The 24,939-nt window shown below is 39.3% G+C and overlaps 1 protein-coding gene across 2 annotated transcripts in view; it reads right to left on the reverse strand.

Moving 5' to 3' along the window:
• Positions 1–599: 599 nt before the first annotated feature.
• The window catches only part of SPIN1 (spindlin 1), a 70,951-nt gene continuing 46,611 nt past the window's right edge, over positions 600–24,939 (reverse strand). For both annotated transcript variants that reach the window (XM_087822531.1, XM_016202485.2), the window contains exons 3-6: positions 23,327–23,375; positions 10,920–11,173; positions 5,214–5,447; positions 600–1,181 (exon numbers count right to left, since the gene is read on the reverse strand). In XM_087822531.1, the coding sequence (XP_087678657.1) occupies positions 982–1,181; positions 5,214–5,447; positions 10,920–11,173; positions 23,327–23,375 (737 nt within the window). In that variant the 3' untranslated portion in view covers positions 600–981. The remainder of the gene's footprint in view (positions 1,182–5,213; positions 5,448–10,919; positions 11,174–23,326; positions 23,376–24,939) is intronic.

Genomic DNA, 24,939 nt, shown 5'->3' on the forward strand with positions numbered 1-24,939 from the left:
TGTACTGTCACTTTTAAATCTGTGTACCAAAATCCAGATTATGGATTTGTACAAATAATGGACCCAATGTGCATCCAAAATGCACTAGAATTACACCGTGTGGACCAAGCACCTGGGCTATGCTAAATAAAAAAATTTTAAAAAAAGAATTTGATAAAATATTTAAACAAAAAAGTTTACAAAGCTTAGATTTAAAGGCAGCCTTTTATCCAGATTTCTAGCTGTTTTATAAAATTCTAATGTGGGTCATTAACTATTGAGAAGCGACTCACATTTGGACTTATGGTTTGAAGCCTCCAAACTGAAAAGGTGCTCAGAACTTCTGACTTTCGAAACAAGCTGAACATCCCTATCTGCTTCCTGTGCCCAAATTTAATATTAAATAAACAGCAGTAATATATTAAGTATTGAATTGGGTCAAGCACTACTATTAAACTGGAGAAAATTATTTAACCCCCATCCCAATCCACAAAGGACTGCCAATAAAGTGTGTGTGTGTGTGTGTGCGCGCGCGCGCAAGTGCACAGAGATCTATGTGTGTGCATATATATATATATTATATATGTATACACACAGGTATAGATAGGCAGGTATTGATACATATATATCTCAAAAAAAGGCAGTAACAAAAATAGCAAACTATGCTTGCATTGTGGCAGAGTAAGAGAATGTTAAGAGTGAAGGGGAAATGGATAAGATCGATTACAGTTTTAATTGACTATGATACTAGCTTAACTTTTACCAAACTTGCCTGTAACTCCCCTCCAAACAGACTTCTTTTTCAGAGGAAAGAGTTCCTTACACAAAATGCTTTGTGTTCACATAAATCTGTACTATTCAGAACAAAACCAGTTCTGCTGGCAGAGATTGTGGGTTCGCAGGGACATTTAAGCTTTCATTAAACTGGAAAGCAAAAAGTCTTTATGTCTACAAATTATACATTTAATAGTTCCACAAATTTGGCAGAGTTCATGACGACATCTAGGATGTTTTCACCAAATCGTAGACATAAATATGGAAATCATCATCAAACTTGATGAAATAGACAGACGGTTTGGCTTCTACTTGATGGATGACCATGCCAGTCCTTTTAGAGCCATCTTCTTTGGCATATTCCACTTGTTTGCCTACCAGGCTGTCCACAACTTCTCCAGGTTCCCTTTCTGCTGGAGGTGAATCATCTATATGTAAATAGTGGGGGGAAAAGAATTTATAGCCAATTTTTAGATACATACCAACTCACATGTCTATTTTAACAATTAACATTTTTTCAATATCCTTGGTTTCTCTTATTTAGACCAAGGGTCAGCAAATTTTTCTTCAAGGGCCAAACAATGAATACATTAGACTTGAGGCCACATGGTCTCTGTACAAACTACTCAATTCTGCTTGGTGGTGTGAGAGCAGCCACATATGATACATAGTTAGTGTGGCTGAGTGCCAGCAGAACTTCCTTTATGCTCTGGCTGGGTGACGGCTGGCTGGCGTGTCGTCCCGTACACCAGAAGGCTGCAGCTTCGATCCCTGGTCAGAGTGCGTATGGAGGCAGCAGAACGATGCTTCTCTCTCTCTCAAATCAGTAACAAAAACAAAAAAATATCCTCCGGTGAGGACTGAAAATGAAAACAAAAAAACTTCATTTACAAAAATAGTGTGCTGACCGCCAAGATCTCAACGTGTAAACACATTTAAGAGTCCTAACCAGAAATTCCTTGGACTATTACCTGAAGAGGTACTAACTCAATGAAGAAAAGGGCCAAGGAAAAAATCTAAATAATTATATATCTTTTTAAAAATAAGTCTGAGCTACTCTGAAATAGGACTTCACGGCAGATGCTGCTGCTGGGTTTCTAAGGATGTGCCGCACACTGAAGATGCCTAAGTTTACTCCCCGTCTTAAAGCTCCTTTGTCCTCGGCTTCCCTGTGCCACACACTGTCTTCCTAACCCAGTTTCAAAACAGAGAGTTCTACAGGTGATGTAGTAAAGAACTGTACACCTGAAACCTATTATATAATTTAATTAACCAATGCCACCCCAATAAATTCAATATAAAAGATAAAAAAGATTTCCTATGCTTTAAAAATAGGTGCTAAATGAACTCCATCCCCAGACCAATTACAACGGAATCTCCGAGGATGGCTGAAGCATCCGCATTTTTCAAGAGGTCCTCAGGAGACTCTTAAGTGTTGAAAGACGCGACCCTGTGACCCAGCTCAGGAGCTCTATTCTAGTAATACACATGAAGTGAGAGCAAACCATCAGCGCCACCAATAAAGTAAAAGAGAAAAAAGGGGAAATGGAGGCAGGCGGTTAACAATTCTGTTTTTAGAAGCCTCTTAACCAGTCCTGAAGAGCTCATGCTTTTCCCACGTACTAGCAGAGGGCAGGGCCCTCAGGCAGGGCAACCAGATGTCTGGCGTTCTCAGGACAGTCCGGGCTCCGGCTGGCTGCCCTGGCACCATGGCTGGCAGTGCACCATTCTGTTCTCACGGCATCCGGTTTGGATCATTGTCATGTAGTTAAAAGTCAGCGGTAGTTTGCCTCTCTGATTACAACAAATTCTCTTACTGAATGACATGGTCCAAACCCTATCTGATCTGGTACTAAGAGTCACAAAAAGTACAACTGAAACGCCTGAGCACACATTACAGCGATTCTCTTAAACAAGGAAGTGAAGGGGAAACCTAAGCTGAAATCTTCAGAAATGCTTTTCGCTCAAACAGCAGCACTGCACCACCACTTTCACGGGCCTTCATGTTTACAAAGGGATCCCAAAAGCATGGTTCCCAGACATTTACAGTAACACAAGAGAGCAGCAAGGGACTCAAACAGGCCCCTGCAGAGCTCTTCGCCTCAGCGCATCGATGCTGCTTCTAACGACAAATGAGCTTCCATATCACACACGAAAACACTTGGCAGTCTGGAGAGGAGGGTAGAGGCGCAGTCGGGAGGGGAGATGGGCAACATGCAAACGACCCCAAGCTTTCTGTCGTCAAGTCTACAACACTCACTGTGACTGGATATAACGCTACAAAAAGCACCAAAAACCCCAGCTTCATACAGGCTGGAGAAATGCTTTTAAGGAATGCTTTCATGTAATTCCTACCTATATAAATACTTTCCATTACACATTTATAACAAATGTACACAAACATTTAATAAAAATCTAGAAGGTAGAAAGTCAGGGCCTGATGAAACCATGAGTAGGTTCATTGCCTGGCTTGTTCACAGGAAGAACTGAAAAAAAAAGGGAATAGAAGTCCTGACCAGATAGCTCAGTTGGTTAGAGTGTCATCCCCATACACCAAGGCTGTGGGTTCAATCCCCAGTCAGGGCTCATACAAGAATTATCCAATGAACGCATAAATAAGTGAGACAACAAAAATCCATGTTTCTGTTTCTCTCTCTCTCTCTCTCTCTCTCTCTAAATCAAGAGAAAAAATAAAAATAGGGAGAATAGAGATGCTGTCACATTACTAATATAGTGTCTGTGTCTGTCCAGGGATCCGGGATTCATGTGTTTGAAGAAAGGATATGGAGTAGTTTTAAAAAGACCAGGCTAATTCCATTCACAATAGCATTAAAACAAATAAAATACTTAAGAAGAAATTTAACAACAACAACAAAAAAAGTGTAAAACTTATACTCTGAAAACTACAAGACAATGCTGATAGGAAAAAAAATTTTCAATAGATGGAAAAACATCCCATGCTCATGGGTCAAGATGGCAATACTCCCTGAACTGACCTAGAGATTCAGTATGATCCTATCACAATCCCAGCTGATTTCTTTGCAAAAACTGACAAGCTGATTCCAAAATTCATACGAAATTTCAAGACACCCAGAATAGCCAAAACAGTCCTGGGAGTGAAAAAAAGGAGTCACACTTCCAGATTTCAAAACTTATTACAAAACAATATAATCGAGTGTGACACTGACATAACCAGACATATGAGCCAATGGACTAGAAGTCAAAGTCCACAAATACACCCATACATCTATAATGAACTGATTTTCAACAAGGGTGCCAAAACCATTCAATAGGGGAAAGAATCGTGTTGGTTTTGTTTTTTCAAATGGTGCTCAGACAACCGTATTGTCACATGCAAAAGAATAAAGCTGACCCTTAAGCCACATCATAAACAAAAATTAAAACATATCAAAGATCTAAACAGAAGAGCTAAAGACCTACATGTAAGAGCTAAAACTTAAGGCTCTTATAAGAAAACATAGGGGTAAGTCTTCACAGCCTTGGCTTTGTCAAGAGATTACAAGACACACCACCAAAAGCACAAACAACAAAGGAAAAATAGCTGAAATAGACTTCAGAACCCCATCGAGGGAGTGAAGGGAGAACCCACAGAATGAAAGTAAGTATCTGCAAATCATCTATCTGACAAGAGACCTGCACCTAGAATACTGACTCTCACAACTAACAAGTAGCCCAGCTGAAAAGGGACAAAGGACACAGACATTTCTCCAAAGACATACGATGGACAGATACTTGCCATCCTGAGTCATCAGTGAAATAATGAGATACCACTTCACAACCACTAGGGTAAAAAAGTGAGGAACATGCATGGGCGAGGGTGTAGAGAAACCAGAACCCTCACACTGCTGATGAGAAAGTGTAACAGGGGGGCCGCTCTGAAAATTAGGCAGTTCCCTACACATTTCAACAGAGTGAACTACACCCCTCAGTATATACTCAAGAGAATGGAAAACACCCAACCACTCAGAAACTTGCACACAAATATTCATTGCAACAGTCTTCACAGTAACTAAGGTAGAGGACAATCCAAATGTCCATCAATGGACGAACAAATAAAACAGTGTATCCACACAAGGAGCTGTATTTGTCCATAAAAAAAAAAAAAAAATTTTTTTAAATGAAGTACTGACACATGCTACAACATGGATGAGACCTGAAAACACCATGCTGAGTGAAAGAAGCCAGTCACAATTATATGCCCCATTCATATGGAAGTCCAAAGTCCAGAGCAAGGAAACCTACACAGAAAGTAAATTGCTCTTGGCAAAGGGGTGAAAATTTTCACAACCTATGCTTGGTGTGTGACTAAAAGAATCATCACTTATCCCTAATAATTAAAATTTAAAAATGTATCTGCAAGATAGTTAATCAAGTATCTTGCTCTAAAATTCAAATTACTTTGAAATAATCAAAAATAAAAGTTGTCAATCCATACTTACTAGAATCAGGCATAATGCGAAGGTCACCTTCTTTATAATCATCTAAGAGCTGGTACATGTACAAGACGGGGTCTTTCTCATAGGTGATGTAAAACCACGTGTTCATTATAGGGGCACGTGCTAAGACCATTCCCCTCCATTCATCTTTAGAGCCATCCTCGGTCTCAAACATGTGTTCTACCGCTTTGCCAATCATTGTGTCGGCTAAGTGTGCATCGCTGATTCGAGATGTAGCTAGGGACAAAAAAAGCAAACAATGGTCTACAATGGGTTTACTGAATATGTACTGTGAAAACTGAACTTATTCAAAGAGACTACCTGAAATGTTTTCCACACAACACACTAGCCAGCATCAGATCACCTGGTGGTTTTAAGAACCACCAAAATTACACTGTGGGGCCCAGCCCAGATTTCATTCCATCAGGGCTATTTTATTGCTTCAAGTCAGTTATCTGGAGAATATTTTTCTCCTTTTAATTTTTCTGAACTCATCTGCTCTTGGTACTATATCTAAACTGGGACTTTTAATGATTCATTCAAGGTATACATTTTTTTTGTTATTGTTTAATAGTTATTTTAAAATGCACCAGTATTTTCCTTCCATAATTTGAGTAACGAATGCTTCTCATGGGCCATCTTTCCCCGGTGGCCCTCTTCCCTCCTGCTCTGTCACCTTCCTCCTGACCACCTACACCTCAGAGGCGAGGGCCTCTTCCTTTTCCTGGGACACTCCGCTCTCCTCGTCCAGGCCACGTGCTGCTCCCACACCTTCAGGGGCCGGCTCCGGAGCAGGTCTCCTCCCAGAGGCTCTCCAGCCCTACCAGGCAGTCACCAGTCACCTCACCCAGTTTTATTTTTTAACGGCATTTACCATTCTCTGCAGTGATCTTATTTTACATGTTTGTTTACTTGCTTTTAGGCTGCAGACCATGATGCAAAGCAGAGGCCTTTCCCATCCTGTTTCCAATACCAAGCTCACGGTGGTTCAATATTTGTTGTACAAATTACTACAGAGAACAGGCTGCGTGGATGGCTCCCGTGGGGAGGAGCACAGCCCCTCCTGGTGTATCAACAGCCCTCTGCAGCCCTGCTCCACCTTCTTTAAAGAGGTAGGAAAAAACTACAAGCTTCATTTCTTTAATACTGGGAAATTAGAGAGATTCTTACTGATTATAAGGTTCCTCCTAATTTATGTCTTTAAAATAAATTAGCAACCCTATTTTACTCATGCTTTTCTTTCTGTCAAATAAAATTCAAAGGAACAAAGATTAGATAGACTTTCTTGGTAAAGATGCTGCTTACCCAATTTATCAGGACATTCTAAAAATATACAGTGGTTTGGTTAATTATCAGATAATTAATAAAAAGTACATAGAATTCCCCAGTGCACAATGTTAAAACGAAATTCCACTAGTTTCTTCATATCAAAAGTTCTCAAATTTTTAATCTCAGGACTCCTTTACATTCTTAAAATTTTCTGAGGACCCAAAGGAGCATTTGTATACTTAGATGACAACTATCAATATCAATGATTTTAGAAATTATAAATGACAAATCTAAAAATATTTTAAAATACCTACATAAACATTTCTTTTAATAAAATATATTTTTATCGATTTCAGAGAGAGGAAGGGGGGGAGAGAGAAACATGAATGAGAGAAACATCAATCCTGCATGCCCCCTACTAAGGACTGAGCCGCAACCTGGGTATGTGCCCTTAGCAGGAGTCGAACTGGCAATCTCCTGGTGCATGGGACCATGCTCAACCAACTGAGCCACACCAGCCGGGCACATAAACATATTTCTAATGAAAAATAACTATCCTCTAATAAAAACTTAGTAGGAAAAGTGTCATCGTTTTACATTTTTGCAAATCTCTTAATGTCTAGCTTTAAAAAGGACAGTTAGATTCTCAAATCTGCTTTAGTATCTGATCTGTTATATATTCTTTTGACCTATTAACCTTTTCATATAATTCTAGATATTCTTTTATCATACTATATCAAAACTCAACATGTGGTAGCTCCTTAAAGGCTAATTGCAATGTAGAATCTAAAATCATTATCAATAAATTTGTCATACTGTTATTTAAATTAAAACTCATTTACCTCCAGAATTATAAAGAACTCCTACAGCTCAACAACAAAAAAATCAAATAATCTGATCGAAAAATGGGCAAAGGACTTGAATAGCCATTTCTGCTAAAATTACACAGCAATGGTCAAAAAGCATATGAAAAGATGCTCAAAATCACTAATCATCAGAGAAATGCAAATCAAACCAGCAGAACTGGTGAGAATGTAGGCAAACTGGAACCCTGGTGCACAGTTGGTAAGGACTGTAAATTTTACGAAAACTATGGAAAACAGTAACTGTATGTATATTGCTCAGAAAATTAAACAAAGAAGTACCATATGATCCAGTAATTCCACTTCTGAGTATACACCCCAAAATACTGAACGCAGGGTCCCGAAGGGATATTTGTACCCCCATGTTCATAGCAGCATTGATCACAATGGCCAAAAGGTTGAAGCAAGGTTCGTGTCCACACACGGATAAACAAAACATGGTCTATGCATGTAATGGAGCAGTATTCAGCCTTAAAAAGAAAGGACAGCCTGACACATTCTACAACATGAATGGACCTTGAGGACATTATCCTAAGGGAAAGAAGCCAGTCACAAAGACAAACACTGTATAATCCTTATGAAGCATACAAAATCATCACATTCATAAACACAGAAAACAGAACGGTGGGTGCCAGGCATTAAAGGAAATGAAAAAGGGGAGTTGTCTAAGGGGGACAGGATTACAAATTTACAAGATGAAGTGCTAAAGATCTGTGTCACAACAATGTGAATATACAAAACACGACTAGACTATACCTTAAAAATGGTTAAAGTAGTAAATTTTATGTTGTGTTTCTTACCACAACAAAACAGAAAGTCTGTCAAGTCTGTCGGTCTTGCCCTGGCTGGGTGGCTCAGTAGGTTGGGAGTCATCCCATACACCCAAAGGCTGTAAGTTCGATCTCTGATCAGGGCACATACTAGATCAATGTTTCTCACATCAATGTTTCTCTCTCCCTTCTTTTCTAAAATCAGTAAAAACATCCTCCAGTGAGGATTAAAAAAAAAAATGTCTGTGGGTCTTTGAATGGATCTCTTACAAGTACATGATTTGGAGGGGGAAACTAATACATGATTTAGTGATGTCATGCATTGTCCATATAGAAAATACACAGTGGGACAAGTATGGAAAACTAAATAATAATACAAGAATCAACTCTGTGTTTTATGTACTCCCAACTGTAACCCGCCTTTTGCCCCACCCTGTATTATTGTTTGCTGAGCTATGCAGACCTTCCAGGTGGGAAGGGCCACTGTATGACTGTCAAAGAATGAGTTCAAAGGCAAGTTCTCCCTTGTTATTATCAAAACAAATCTGACTTCACAAACCTCCTGAATGGGCTTCAGGGGACCTCAAGGGTCCCCAGACCATACTTTGGGAACCATTACTCTGTGCCATCTCATGCTTTTAAGCTGAATGACATGTTTTTTTCTCCACCTTTAGCCTAAGGAGAACAAAATTGTAACTATAGTCTAATGTACTGCCTGAAACAAATTAGCAGACTTTCCCCACATGGATCATAATTTTTCAAACTCAAGTATCATAGGGAATACTATAATTAGCTATTAATTAAATCAGGCACATGATACACTGCTGGTTTGCATAGAGGCCTTTGTATTTTCTTTGTTAAACTGCTTTGCTGTTTACAAACCCAATTCCATGTCTACTGTTGGAAACTGAGGTGACCCAGAGCCAGAAAGAAAAACACAAACACTAAGCAGCCCTTAATCCCATCACCAGAGATACTTATTTTGGGGTATTTTGGTTTTACCTTTTTAAATCAAGATAAAATATTTGCTTCTGTCCCATGATGACAAAAGAACTGATGTAACACAGGTCATGCAGCAAAATGGTAGTAAATTTCAAATGAGCTAGTAGCCTTGCCCTAAAAGGCAGAGTCTAAAATTCTGGGGCAGAAAAAGAATGCATGATAATTGCTTACTACAAATAACCGACATAAAGGTGTGGATAGCCTTAGCCAGTTTGGCTCAGTGGTTAGAGTATCGGCCTGCGGACTGAAGGGTCCCGGGTGCAATTCTCGCCAAGGGCATGTACCTCAGTTGCAGGCTAGATCCCCAGCCCCCCTCGGGGCTTGTGCAGGAGGTGACCAATCAATGTGTCTCTCTCACATCGATGTTTCTCTCTCTCCCCTTCCACTCTCTCTGAAAAGCAATGGAAAAAATATCCTCAGGTGAAGATTAAAAATAAATAAAGGTGTGGATAATGTTTTTTTAGGCCTTGAAGGTCAGAGTCATCAATGTTAGTTTCTTATGTGAGAAATGGACTGATGTCAAGGCCAAGACGAAATAGAGGGTGTGCTTCATGAGGAGAAATAACGTGTTCAGCTGCATTTAGAATAGATAAAAATGTTTTAAAATGCCACATATTTACCATTTCACAACTAGTTATCTTTGGGAGTAATTTAAAGAATAAAAACTAAACTATGCTTATACAAAATGAATAAAGACATAATATTTGCTATCTAAAGGGAAGATTAAAAAAAAACTTGCTGCTCTGGCAAAGCATTAACTTGCTGGGGGAAGCACATGTCCCCAGAAGACAACGGCAAAAACAAAGGCGCGAAGGGACTGGGTAAGCTAAGCTTCTTCCCTTGACAATGTGATGCCAAAAGCTCTCCCCTTCAGTCCAGATCTGCTGAGACTATATTTGTTAACTGCATAGGCTTTAAAGATAGTTCCAAAAGCATCATCAAGTGTTCAAACAATAGCAGCATCACAGTGTAATAGTATGAAAACGTTCCAAAGTAAATACTCTGAAGAAAGTAACATTAATTCGGGTGTATCCAGTGATCTTAAAAACAAAATCAGTCATTATTATTTATAGACACCTTATTCCTTAAGGCATTTAAATCATGCAAAGCAAAACCAATACTGTATCACTTTTTTTTTTAAAGAGCTATTTATTTCCGCAAATATTGTATGAACACAAACCCTAAGGAAGGTATAATAAAGTTTGTTTTGCTTGCTTAATTTTGGCTGAGAGTACAATTATCACTTAAGTAATAACACACAATGAAAGATACATTTCACATAAAGATTTCAAAATGTGTAAGATTTTTCTTAGCTCTTATAATCCGATGGAATAAATACATAGGATATTTAAGCTAATGAGACATATTCTTACCTATCAAAGTACAGATAAGTAGTGAGCAAAGTAACTATATTAACAGTGAGAAATAAGTATATTAAAAATTATCAGGCTGTAAATTACTTGGGGCACAAGTTTATTCATACAGGGGAGGGCAAAAGTAGGTTTACAGTTGTGACATTCTTGTGTGTTAACAAAGCTATCGTAATAATCATAACCTGCATGTCTTTTTCCATATGAACTGTAATCCTTTTTTTTGCCCACCCCTGTATATTCCCCCCAGTTCCTTGAACTGTAGTTTTAGGACATGCATTGAACAATTTTTGTGGTATTAGGTGACTGATTAAAATACAGAATGCTTGTGTCCCAATAAAAATTTAAAAATACAATACAGAAGAATACCCAGAAAGCATCCATTTAAGTAGTTATTTTGAAAGCATAAATGCAGAAATAGTAAAGAGAACTTACCAACTCTATCAGGGAGGACTTCAAGCGCAGAAACTCTTTCATCTTTATTAAGTTCTAGTCCATAAACACAGTCAAATCCATCGTATTTTATAAGATACAAAGAAGGGTTTACAGGCACCTGGTCCAGAACTGTTCCTTTCCACTGGGTGACAGGGCCACTGCCCTCCTTCCACCCATGCTGAATCCTGCAGCCTACGATGTTCCGCCGAGGCTGGGACACGGGCTTGCTGGGCCCCACACTGCTCCGGTGTTTTCTGTATTCACACATATACACACACGTAAGGTATCAGCTCAAAGGCATGCACTACTAGATCCAACACAACTGCTGCTAACTAGCATACGCCCACTAGACTACCCCAACTGTGCTAGCTACTGCTGCCACTCAGGCAGTCCTACTGCCAGGCAGTGTGGCTCACAGGGGTGTACACGGTGGGTTGGCAGGAGCTTCATGTGCACCCCAAGTGTGAAGAGACAGAAAAACTCGACTACTCAGTAGCAATTTAAGCCCCAATATTAAGCATCAGTTTTTCAGCTGAGTTTCCTAATACAATCAACTCACAATTTATCCCCGTTAATCAAAGAAAAGAGGCACATGCATCTGACCTTACAGAATTAAATCCATTTCTAGTTAAAAAAAAAAAAGTATATCCCGAGCCGGTACGGCTCCATTGGTTGGGCATCATCCCATGCCCAGATGGAGGACCTGATCCCCGGGGGGGCGTTCAGGAGACAGCCAATCTATGTTTCTCTCTCTCTCTCTTCCCCTTCTTCTCTCTCTTAAAAGAAAACAGTAAAAATTTAAAAACATAATAAAAAAATAAAGAAGAAATGTATAACTATTCAACTTCATCCATTCTAATGCTTACATAATTTTGCCCCTCACCCCCATCTCTGCTAGACATTGAACTTTATATTATTAAACCGGAGTCAAGACTGGCCTATATCCATGATTACACCATCATTTCTTTTCTAGAAAACATATCATCTTAAACACTTAAATTTGTGACAAATACTTAAATATTAAAAATTATTGAAGCAACACCAAACTACATTCTTTCTGGATTATTAACAATTGAAAAATCTACATACACTGTTTACAAATAATACACCTGACTCTTGATATCAGGAAAAAATCTTTTGTTTCACCTAGATATCCACAGATATCCAAAGGGGACAAGACCAGGCTGGAATACAAGATGAAGGCCAAAGCCATGCTGGCACCTGGATGCATTTTATGCCAAGAAGGAGAAAATTTAGAGAGCAGAAAAGAATTCCCTTCCCACACTTTTGTGGATATAAAGCTCTCATTTGGTATACCTTGGATAAAAGCGATGAACAACTTGCATAAACACAAATATACTTTAAAAAAAATAATTTTTTGTAGGCTGTAATACTTAAAACTACAATTGTATGTATGTTAACTAGACCAGTTTGGTAAATTTAGTGAGTTTTATGAAACAGAAATAGTTTACAGCAAACCATCAGGATCATCTCAACGAGGCCTGAAATTTTACCTAAGCAAGATGGGGAACACATTTGGAGAACACCACAGAAGAAAAACTTAAGTCAGACTGAAAAAAACTCAAGAGGTTCCATGTGGACTGTGAGGAGATCAGGAAATTCCAGGGCTGCCCCAGCCCTCGAGGCTCTGCAAACACTCAGCAAAACTGCCCTCCAAGAAGGCAGAGCCCTGCACTGAGGATGCACTGCTGGGGACAACTTTCTAAATGAGAAGGATGGGGCCACAGGACAAAGGAAAGGAAGTTCACAGGCTAAGGGCAAGTCCCAAAGGAGGAAGACTTTAAAAGGGCTGATCGAGGCTAATCAAAGGCTCTATTTTCAAGTATGCCGCAGGAAAAGAGACAGCTGATAGATCTGAGGACAGCTCACCTGCAATGGTCTCACCCTTCCCGTGTACAGGAGTACAGGAGAGGATCATGGTGGGACCAACATAGGGTGATACTGTAATAATCAGAATGATGCACCAAGAGGCAATGGAGGCAGACCCAAAATATGCTCACAAGGTAGAGCAAACTGTCACCTAACATTAGGCACACAACAGAGGCCACAAAAGAGGGCCTTACATCAGAAACAAGACAGCTCCACCAGACACGAGGAAAATCAGGCACAGTTCAGGAAACAAGCTGCATTTGAAAACTTTTCAGAAATGAAGACTAAACTAGAGGAACATGAGAAGAAACAGACACCATGGGGCACGTAATGGAAATAGGTAATGAAAAGGAGATGAGGCAATTAAGAGATGGTGACAGAAACAAACGAAACTTCGACTTCTACATTAACAGAATCATCCGAAAACTAAAATCGAAGAAACAGAATACTAAAATAATTCAAGAAAATTTCCTGAAATAGAGGATTTAAATGCACATATGTATCCCTGGGAAAGCTGACCTAGAGCTATGGGCACTAAGACATTCTAGTAAAACAAATGCACTTTAAAGAAACATCTTTTGGGCATCCAGGCAAAAGAACTACATTACACGTAAGGGAAAGAAAATCAGAATGCGGCAGTGGCAAAGGAAGTGACAAACTTCAGGTCTCAGAAAAGAAAATGTAGCCAAAGATTTTATAATAAGCCAAGAATTCTATACTGACCTCAAAATGAAAGGCCACAAAGCTGTAAATGTGTAAGAATTTGGGGAACACTGTTCTCACAGATGCTTCCTGCAGAAGTCGCAGGGCAGTTTGAAATACTCAAGGAACGCTTGGGAAAGTTTCAGCTTGGGGCCAATAGTAAGCCATGAATATATGTGACTGCACAGCAATCCTGGGGACAAGAGAAATGGAATAGTATGTAACTGTTATCTGCTTTGATAATAGAGTTAACACTACTCTGAAAAGGGGAGGAAACAACTGTAAAGTGGAAACAGCTCTGTATTACCTGGAAAAAACTACCTTACATTCAATGGAGAGAAAGGACAGAGCCAAGAGCTCAATTCAATACTGTTTGGGGGAAGGAGCCAACCTGTATCACCAGGAAGACAAATAAATTAATAGACTCTGAATGTAAACCTCAATGGAGAAAAAGGCTTAATGAAGTACTATCAAGTCTATAACTTGAAAATACTAATAATACTCAAACTCCAAAAGAAAGTGAAATTCAAGATCTTTTCACAACCCTGGGAATGTGCCACTACACAGCCCTCTGTGGAAAATGGTGACAGTGATTACATTTCCTTTAGAATACAGAAACTTTTAGTATTATATGTTTCATCAGACAATCAATTACCTACCTTTTGATCTTAGGCAAAAAGTCTTAGTGATTCATGCTGGGTACAGATCAAGCTTTCTTCACAGCAAAGACAGAGATGAGTTCCCCAACTTTACTGAGGAAAGCATTCAGTCATGCGCACCACTTTGTAACTCACTACCAAAACTGTAAGCAAATACAGCATCTTCACCAGTGTAATGGGTAATTTTAATGTGTCAATTTGGCTGAGCTACAGTACTCGGGTAATTACTCTACTTTTTTTTTCTGAAGAGACTTTTGTAGAAAAACAACATGTAAACCAGCAGGCTGGCCTCCATAATGTAGGTGGGCCATGTCCAATCAGTTGACGGCTTAAGAAAAAAAAAGTCCCTGAAAGAGGAGGCAATTCTGCCTTTGAACTCTAGCTGCAACATCAGCTCTTCCCTGGTTCTAATCACTCTATATATGCACGCACACTTGCATAAGCATGCACACACCAATGGTTCAGGTGCTTTGGAAAACATTGACAACAGAAAAAGATTCTATCCTACACTTAAAGACATGAAATTTCTGTTACCATGATTCTAAACAAAACCAATATAAACTTAACCCTGGCTGGTGTGGCTTAGTTGCGTGGAGCATTGTTCCAAACACCAAAAGATGGAGGGCTCAATTCTCAGTCAGGGCACATATCCAGGTTGCGGGTTCGATCCCCGATTGGGGCACATGCAGGAGGCAACCAATCAATGTTGTTGTTTTTATCCCTCTCTCTAAAAAAAACACACCAAAAAACTCAAGCAATAATAAAAACCACACCAATATAAACTTAGCTAAGTGAGAGCAGAAAGGGGCAACTGGCAAACTCAGAGCAGCAGTTTCCAATTCAGTTACTCATCCTTTCTGCACTCATTGGTGGCATTCTTCTGTCACGTGCAGTTGCCTCTTGAAGAGGGACACAGGCGTTCCATCAATCAACAACTTTCAGAACAAGAAGTTTTCTTCCCACCTGACTTTGGAGGTGGTCACAAGGCTGCCTCTCTCTCCTCCCTCTTCTGAGCTTTAGAAGGCTCACATATGGCTAGTGGGCATTCCTGTTCAAGTGGCTCCTGTATCCTTTCATTCTGAAGACATGTGACCCTTTCTTTTGCACAGATTTTATTTCCTCACTTTCTCTATGAGATTTTAATTAACTTTTTAAAATATGTTTTTATTGATTTTAGAGAGGGAGAGAGAAACATATGGCTGTCTCCTGCACGCCCCCTACCAGGGATCGAGCCCACAACCTAGGCATGTGCCCTGGCTGGGAATCAAACAGGCGACCTCTTGGTGCATGGGACAAGGCTCAACCACTGAGCCACATGGGCCAGGGCAATTTTAATTAACTTCCACTGTTGTAAGTAATATGCCTGGGTCTATTCTAACATTGTTTTGTGTTTGCAACGCTTTCATTTCCTTACCCTTTTTTTCCTTTAATCTGTACAGTTAGAATGAAGTTTCTTCACACCAAATAAAGCTTCTAATGAAAGCTACAGCTTTTATTTCTAATCTTATAGCAATTACCACTTTCAAAATATTAAATTTATACTTACACTTTTCTACTAAAAACCTACAATTAAATCAAAACCTACACTTTTCCCTTTCCCAAACCAAGCAAGAGTAAAAGCAAAAAATTCTTAGTAAAAAAAAAAAAAAAAAAAAAAAGGGTAAAAATTTAAAAAGCAAACACATTAAGCACATAGTAATCCCACCTGGCCACTTTCACCACATTGAGGAAATTTAAACTTCTGTTCCAAACCTAGTCTTCATTTTGCTACTATTTTAAGAATTTTTTTTTTAACATTGCCTCATTTAAAATAAACAAACAAGGATTTTTGTTTCTTTTTCCTTAATGTTTTCATATATTTTCTTCTCCTGTCTATTTTGTCTTTCCAGATATAGCCTCTGGTGAATCAGATAGCGTTCATAAATACAAACTCTAAATTCTTGCAAGCATCAAAAATGTTATTTTGCCCTCACCCCTGAATAATCTAGGTATACAAGTCAGGTTCCAAATCCCTTTCCCCTCAGCACTTTTATTGGAAAAGTTATTTTCATTTTCTTCTATCTCCCAGTTACAGCCAACAGATGCCAATGTGATCCTCGCTCCTTTGAGGGTAACCTGTTTATCTCTTTGAGCTGCTTTTAGATTTTTCTTTGTTCCTGGATTCTGAAATGTCACTAGAACTTGTGATATGTTTTTAATGGTCCCTCATTAGCACTTGGTCAACCTAAAGAAAGCTGTGCAAAATCATCTTCATTATTACTTTCCTCCTCCATCCCCTTTTTGAAACTCTTATTAGATGAACGAAAGCTAGTACTTCCAGATCTATCCCTTTCATACTGTTCACCAAGAACTCCTCAGCCGATGTGGCTCAGTTGGTTGGACACTGCCCTGTGCACTGATAGGTTGCTCGCTCAGATTCCCAATCAGGACACATGCCTGGGTTTCAGGATTGATCCCTGGTAGGGGGTGTGCAGGAGGCAGATGATTAATGTTTCACTATCACATTGACATTTCTCTTTCTCTCTCTCCTTCTCCCCTCCTCTCTCTCTAAAAATCTGAAAAACAGAACCAATCAACCAAAAAAAACCCCTCACTCCTCAGCTCCATTTTTCTTGAATTAAATAAAATAGACAGGCTTTAAGTTCATCCTGAATATCTTACATAGTATTTTTGATTTCTACAAAGTGTTTCCTTATCTTCTTTTGAACAGTTTTTCTTTTTAATGAACATGCCCATGATCCCCAAGGATAATGTTCACTTCCTTTCCTGCTTTCTCTTTGAATGAACTCTTTGGGTGTCAGCCTTCTGCGCGGGCCTGGTGCCATCTGAATGGTGGTTTTCTTCACATTTGCTGACTTTTGGTTAGCTCTGCTATTCTATGTATGACTTCTTTCATGCTGTCAGTGTTCCTTGGGTAACAATGATGAGTCCTGATGTGCATATTTAAAAGGCAAGGCAAGATATGAGTGGTATCTGTGGCTATAAGTCTATTTTTTCAGGCCAAGTCGAGGTCCTGGGCGTCTAAGCAGGAAGTGCAGGTTCTGATGAAGCAGCCATGACACAGGCAGGTTAGAGCAGCCAGCAGTGAGCACAGAGACCCTAAGGGCGGGGGGGGGGGGGGGGGGGTGGGGGGGTGGTACAGCAAGCACCTGCAGCCAGACTAGTGCTGCTGGCTTTCTAGAGTGACTTTGGTGGTCATGGCTAGCCTTTGCTGTCTCTGACCTAGACAGAAGCGATCTAGTGTCAATATCCACTTTTTGGAGGTTTTCCTTTTCAGCTCAAAGTGGCTGAGAGTTCCTCAGCTTAGCTTAGTTTTTATATAAATCTGCCCCCATTTGCTTTACATCTTTCAGGTGTTTCTGTTCTGGTCTGCTGGTAAAATGACCTTTCTATATCAATAATAACAGAAACTGCAAATTTTGAGAAGTTATTTTAACATAAATTATGGTGAGGTACTATTTCCTATCTGCTCATTAAATAGATATAACCACCCTTTTGGTAAGCAATCTGGCACTCCATTGTTCCAGTGATTCCACATCTAGGAAATTTATCAAAAGAAAGTAATGGACGAGCACAAAGGTATAGCTACAGTGATGTTTTGAGCAGTGTTCATAAAAGGGGAAACTAGAAATAAAAAATGTTCAACAGGTCTTACTGATTCAATAATTAATAGTGTATCTTTATAATAAAATAACTACATGGTTATTAAAATCATGGAAAAGAACTTAAAGACATTTAAATATCCACAAATGAAAGAAATGTGACCACATGAAAAATTTTATACACACAAGTATCCATACAGATATGTAGAAAAGACTTTCAAAATATGCATTAAATTATTAACAACTGTAATCCCTGGATAATAGCATTAGTAAAATTTTCATACTAGAAAGTTAAAAATTATATAGTAATCAAATTCTTCCATTTTATTTTAACTTCTAATTGCTAATTTAGATTTTAAATCAACAAAAAAACTTGAATAAAAATTAAAGCTTACTGTAGTTGAAGTAGTCTATTTTTTGCTTCTATAGACTCCTTCAACTAAAGTTGAAGCAAACAATAGAACATGTCAGATTACTGGAAGAAAATGTGAAATGTCACCTCTAGACCATGCGATCTAAGAGAAGTACAAGCAGAAATGTGAAATTAAGGATTTAAAGTAATTTTTTCATTTAAAATGGGGAATCCTTCAGAATATGGTGATTTTGATTTATGTTCTTCTTTATATATGTATTTTTAACAGCCCTCAATCTCTTGTACTTTTCCTGGGAAAAAGTCTAAAATGTTCTTCACTATCACTCAACTAGGCAGTCAACCAACAAATAGCAATACTATACACAGATATTAATACACTTCATTCAACCATCTGAAATTACAGCCAAGTACAAATAACAGTTCAAGGATAAAAGTAGAGAAACCAGAATTAAACACTGGTCATCACTTTCTCTGTTTCTTATCTACAGAAGCTATTTCTTAAAACAAATGATTAAAGGAAAAAAATAATAAAGAAACTGGAAAGTATATGGCTTCATTAGGGATGAACTGGTATCTGTCCTGATGGCTAAGAATAGCATTTCTTATAGTTTCAATGGGAGTAAGTAGTAACCAAGTACACAGCATCTTACCACCTTTCATTGCTATAATTGTGTGTATTAATTTCCATACAACTTGACTTAGTTCTGTGATGTGCCTAAGCTATCAGCCCTGACGAGGGTATAGGCCAGTGCTTCTCACTCTCTGGCATGCATCGCATCTCCTGCAGAGATGGTGAAAGGTCAGTCCACTCCACTCCCAGGTGTGGAGAGGGGTCAAAGGCTCTAGCAAGCCACTGCACCTGCTGACCCAGCACCACACCATGAATAGTGCTGATTCAAAACCACCTCTAATTTCTATGTACCCATGTTCCCAAAAGGATAAACTGAGTGTAGGAGACATTTATGTAGTTTGCTCAATACTTTAAGTAAGTTCTGAAAGTACCATTTAAATTATTTTGTCATCAAAAAGAGAAATCCTGTGTCGAAAGGCCTTTCATCTAGATTCCCTTGATGACTTAACCACTATTTCTCATCACCAGTTAAATATCTTATTTTGGTAGCCAATATTTATTTCAAGGTGCCACAATCTTTAATTTTTCAATTATCACAATTCTATGAGCTATACTCTATTACATACTTTGTACTTTATTATACAAATTACTGACACTTTCCTCATTCTATTTAGTATTGTGATATAAAAGCACATCTGTTCCAACAGATTTCAGAAAAAAATATTGATTAAACCAAAACAATTGTCTTTTTGCAAGATGCACATCAGCAAGTAGAGAGAAAAACAATTGCTTTTCTGGTTACTTGTTGCTTCATAGAAATTCTATAACTGATATCATCACTCCCAGTTTCAAGTGACAAATACAAAAACAGGATAAAAAAAGAAGGCAAGATTTCCAACCCAATCCTTATGGTTTTTCTTTTCTTCTTTTTAGTATGTCCTTATTGACTTGAGAGAGAGGAAGGGAGAGAGACAGAGAGAGATAGATATATCAATGAGAGTCACTGATCAGCTGCCTCCTGCATGCCCCCTACTGGAGATCAAGCCCACAACCTGGGCATGTGCCCTGACCGGGAATCAAACCCTGATCTCCTTCCTGGATCACAGGTTGATGCTCAACCGCTGAGCCACACCGGCTGGGCTCCTTGCAGTTTCTTTCATTACTTTGTCTATACACTACACCTGAGAACACCTGAGATGTTCCAGTGCCCCGAGGGTCTTCCACAGGGATATTCACTTTCACTGGTGCAAATAACAAAGTTACTGCAAGTTGAATGAAAAGTATTACATGTTTTGACCAATTTAAAACTGTCAGCACCATGCTTTATTTAGACACCTGCTCTAATAGTTACCTAGTCTTTCTGTTTATGACCGAAATAACGGATTTTTCAGATATGAGACAACAAAACATGCAGTTTCAGGAACTATAGTGTGGTACTGACTATGGGTTCTAGAAAGCAGACTGTCCTGTTTCTGAATCCTAGCTCAGTCACTTCTTAGTTGTATGACCTCGGACAAGCTACTTAACCTCTATATGAATAGAGGGGCTCATGGTTTCTACTTGACAGGGGCACCATGAAAACTACAAGACACCCTAGCAGGTATACTGGGAGGAGGAGTACAATGACAATCTTTGTCAGTCACCAGTACTGTGTCTTGAAGAAAAATATTCCCTGGAAATACACCTAATTAGTGTGTAACAGTCCATTTTCTAAATGTATGTCAGTAGGAAACAGACCAAAGCCCAGTCAAACTCTCCAACAATGCCCTGAAATGAAAACCTATCCACTATTCAAATTAGGAAAGAAAAAAACAGACTTATATTGGAAAACTGAAACAAAGCCCCTCTATAGCTAAATTCACCTTAGGCTCCCCCAACTACAGTAATCTCCCTTCAGGATGTATTTTCCATGCAAACACATTTCCCAAACAATCTCCTGGGAAGCCGGGAAAGGCTTGTCCTTGTCCACAAGCTTGTTCCCAAAATGTATCAAGGCATCTGTCCTGCAGGAAGGAATATAAGTTTGTTTTTTTAAAAACAAAAACAAGGCCCAGCTATATAATGGTTCTGGGTGCCGAGGCACTGCTCTACGCACCCTGACCCGATTCCCAGCACCCTCCTGACACCCAGGGGACAGAAACTGTTGAGTTCAGGGCAATGACTGCTGCACTCCTCTCCTGTGTGCTCCTGTGACTCTCTCTCAAGCAAGCAGAGGCGTGTGCACATGGGATTACTACTCAGACACTTGTGCCACCATGTGCCAACAATACAGACATGACCACCAATGGAAAGCCGCAGTGTGGTAGGCAAGGGGAGAGGGAGGTTCCTGCTCTGTTTTTCTATGAACATTTCATCTGTAGAAAGGATCTATGCTGAAAGCTGAAAACCCCATGGTTCTAATCCAACACTGATTTTAACCATGAGTAAACTGAGCGCCAGGCAGACAAAGCAACCTGCTGAGCCCACCATTGAGCAGGTCTGGTTCCCACTCCCAAAGCCAGGCAGCTTCTGAGCAGGGGCCTCTCCACCAGCAGGCCCTGCTTACCCTTCCAAAGGCTATTAGCAGCTACCACTGAGGAAATGGGGAAATTCTGTTTTGGTCCTTTTTTCCTTTCCACTCATCTTCATATTAGCATTGAGATTAGAAAAAATAGGAAAATACTGTTAACTTTTCCTTTCATTCTGACTTCTTTTTGCTGCAGAGGGATATGTTCAAGGCTTCTTCTAGTCTGTGAGACAAGCACACCTCCTAGTAAAGCACTGGATGGAGTTCCCCACGTCACAGGACACACAAGACCGAAGATCCTCTGAGTTGGTACATATATGAACTACAAAAACCTAATAGGCATGTGATGATTCCTTGTGCTTTATGGGGAAAAGGTAACTAGTGTATCAAAGCCATGAATTAACAAACATATAGCTTAGGATGAGGCACATGAAATCCCTCTCACACAAAATGCATTCAGAACAGGCCCAAGAGCTCAGATCCACAAATGCCTAAGATCCTCTACCTGGAAATATGTAAAAATTGATAAAACAGAATATACATTACATTCTCAAAGGCATTTATTTTAACCTAAGTAGCAAAATCTATTTTGCTTCAACTGTTCTGGTCTTGCAAAGTTAGTGTGTAATTTGCTTTTATTCCCACTGTATTTAAGCTTTTATCATCACCTTCTATTTTGCCAAGAAATGGTTTTATTACCATTTATGATAATAATACGATGCTGAGTGGAGATATATTACATCAGTTATCAGATCACTGGATATGGCAGAGCAATGAGAGTAATGGGAAATAAAATGAAATTGAGAAGAACTTTATCAAACATCAGGGACATACAAGAGCATACTTACCTTCACATTTTTACTTCCCAGGTCATTTCTTGAACTGAGTATCACAGACATTTACATTACATATTCGTATGGTCACTTAAATCAGGGGTGGAGAACCTTTTTTCTGCCAAAGGCCATTTGGATATTTATAACATCACTTGCGGACCATACAAAATTATCAACTTAAAAATTAGCCATGAAAAAAGTCCCTAGATTCATTGAATTTTGAGTCCCACCTGCGGTCGCCTTGGCAGGGCCACACCAAATGATTTCTCAGGCCCGACGTTCCCCACCAGATTTAAATGGACACAGGTTTTGCATTAGTCACCAACAATTACCGAAAGGAACTGTTTTTCATGCAGACCTTCCACAATAGCCCAGAGGCCTCTTACAGTCTTCAACCACTATGGTTCTGTGACCAAGGGCATAAGCCTTTTAATAGGAATAATTTGGAAACAACTGCTATACTGAGAGGGGCTCAGGAGGTGCTAGAGTCAAGGAATCTATGATTAAGACTCTTGCTATCAGAATTTACTTGTTAGAGTGGTTTCCATGGTACAGTAGCAGTCACCAGTACTGGTGGATACTATTAAACATAATATAGTACAGGGGGATAGTATTATTTAAGATAGTAGTATCTCAATTTTTTCCTTGGACATAATTATGTTACACTCAAAAAACAATTTGAGGGAGAAAATGGCTTCTATAGTCTGGTACCTATAGAATTTAGGATTTATAACACATTTGTCACTAAAAATACATGGCTATTTAATTATCTTTCAACATGCATTTGCTTTCTCTTAAATTACTAGCTCTTCATTCATTTGAAAATGTTATAAAGCAGTGAGTGTGCCAGGCAGTGTGCTAGCCAGGCCCTCAAGCATGAGCTATGGTTTCTGTCCACAAGGAGCTGATTGTCCAGCAGTGGACCCAAGGCCCAAAAAGGAACCTGGAGGCCAAGAGTATAGCCCTTCCAAAGAAAGAGTGAGAGAGGTTCATGATGCACCTGCCACAACTGATACCTCTCCCATCAGTTCAGCTCCCATCAAGCTGGAGGGGAAATCATGGCTCAGAGGCTTTTAAAGGCTGAAAGACAGACCTAAGCACACTGAGGCCAGGCGAAGGATGAGGGAGTGGTCAGGGGTACGAGTCATTCCATGAATCATTGAACAGTAAGGTTATGTGAGGCTCAATGCTGTAGGCACTACAAGGGAGAGTGCCTCACATGGGTGACCTTGCCCCCCCCCCCAACCAAAGCCAGTTTTCGAGCTGCTTACTTGTGGGAAGTCCTTTTCTTCATCATGCTCGCAGATACACCAGCATGACCTAAAAGAGAAGTGAGTATAAGTCAATGAAAACTGGATACAAAACAGCTCAAACTCAAGAAAAAAAATTAACTTTGAAAGCTGTGACATAAAGCATGAAATGAAAATAAACTGTAAATGGCCAATGTATGAGAAAGCCATTCATTTACTGAACTTTCAAAATGGAGACATAAGGGGTTCTGAGAAGATAAAAAAACAAACAACAGTTCACCTCCCCAAATTAGCCATAAAACACAAAACCAAAATCATGTCGACAAAAAAATACAACCAAATAAAAGTGACAATCCTAGCCATAAAGTACTAAAAGTTACAGAATTTGTCGCCTTGCCACACAACTAAAAATCAGAACAGAAGATAGGAAACATCTGGACCCAGATACTCAAAGCACAGGACTATGGGACCAGGAAGCAGAAAGCCAGGCGGGGTCCCACACCAAGCAGGGCTGCGTTCTGAACAATTGTGGGTGATGCTATTATGAAACCAAGAACACTGGTTTTGCTACGTTGAGAGTCATACTAAAGCTGGGGAGGGCAAGGTGGCTGGAAGTTGTGGGCATAGTGCTAGCAATGAGATCTCAGAGGGGGCTCCAAACATTGCCGGGGGGGGGGGGGGGGGGCATAAGACACTAACCTTCAAAGGCATGAAGGTTGTTCAAAATCGGCCTACCTCTTTGAACATTTGGTGCAGTCAATAAAAACCAATAAAGGGGTATCCCTTACAGGAAGTCTGTAGTAGCCCTAAGCAAAAGAGTTGCTACAGACCCATCCTGGCATCTGCTTTGAAAACAAACTACAATATTAACCAACAGACATCAACAAAAACTGAACACTTCACAACAATTTTCAAAGGTCCAATGCCCCAGCAAAAATTACTAGACATACAAAAGAGTGGCAAACTAACCATTTAACCAAGCAGGTTACGACCAAAATAGTGAAATTAGCAGGCAAAGAGGTGAAAATAACTATAATAAATATGCTCAAATATCTAAAAGACACAAACACTTGCCCTGGGTGGGGTGGCTCATGCACCGAAAGGTTACCGGTTCAACTCCCAGTCAGAGCACAAGCCCGGGTTGTGGGCTCGATCCCTGGTAGGAGCATTAATGTTTCTCTCTCTCCCTTCCTCTCTAAAAAATCATTTAAAATATTTTTTAAAAATAAAAAAATTAAAAACACGAACACTTAAAATAGAAAAATAGTAGGTAAAAAATGAAACTGGAGAAAAATACATGTTCTGAAATTTTTAAAAAATTACTGAATGTGATTAATAGCAGATTAGACTCCACCGATAAAGTATCCAAAATGGAACACCACCACCAACAAAAAAAACCCTGGGAAAATGGACAGTTTCAGTGGCTTGTTGAACACATAACATGAATGAAACTAGACCCCACAAAAGAGAGCACAGAGGGGTGAAGGAACAAAACAAGTCTGAAACACATAACGGCAGAAATTTTTCACATGTGGTATGTATACAACCATACAGCTTACAAGATCAACATAACCAAAGAAAAAAAATTTTAAAAAAACAAGAAAAACCATGCCAAGGCACATCCTAATCAAATT

Source organism: Miniopterus natalensis, chromosome 12, assembly GCF_054644295.1.
Source record: "Miniopterus natalensis isolate mMinNat1 chromosome 12, mMinNat1.hap1, whole genome shotgun sequence".
NCBI lineage: Eukaryota > Metazoa > Chordata > Mammalia > Chiroptera > Miniopteridae > Miniopterus > Miniopterus natalensis.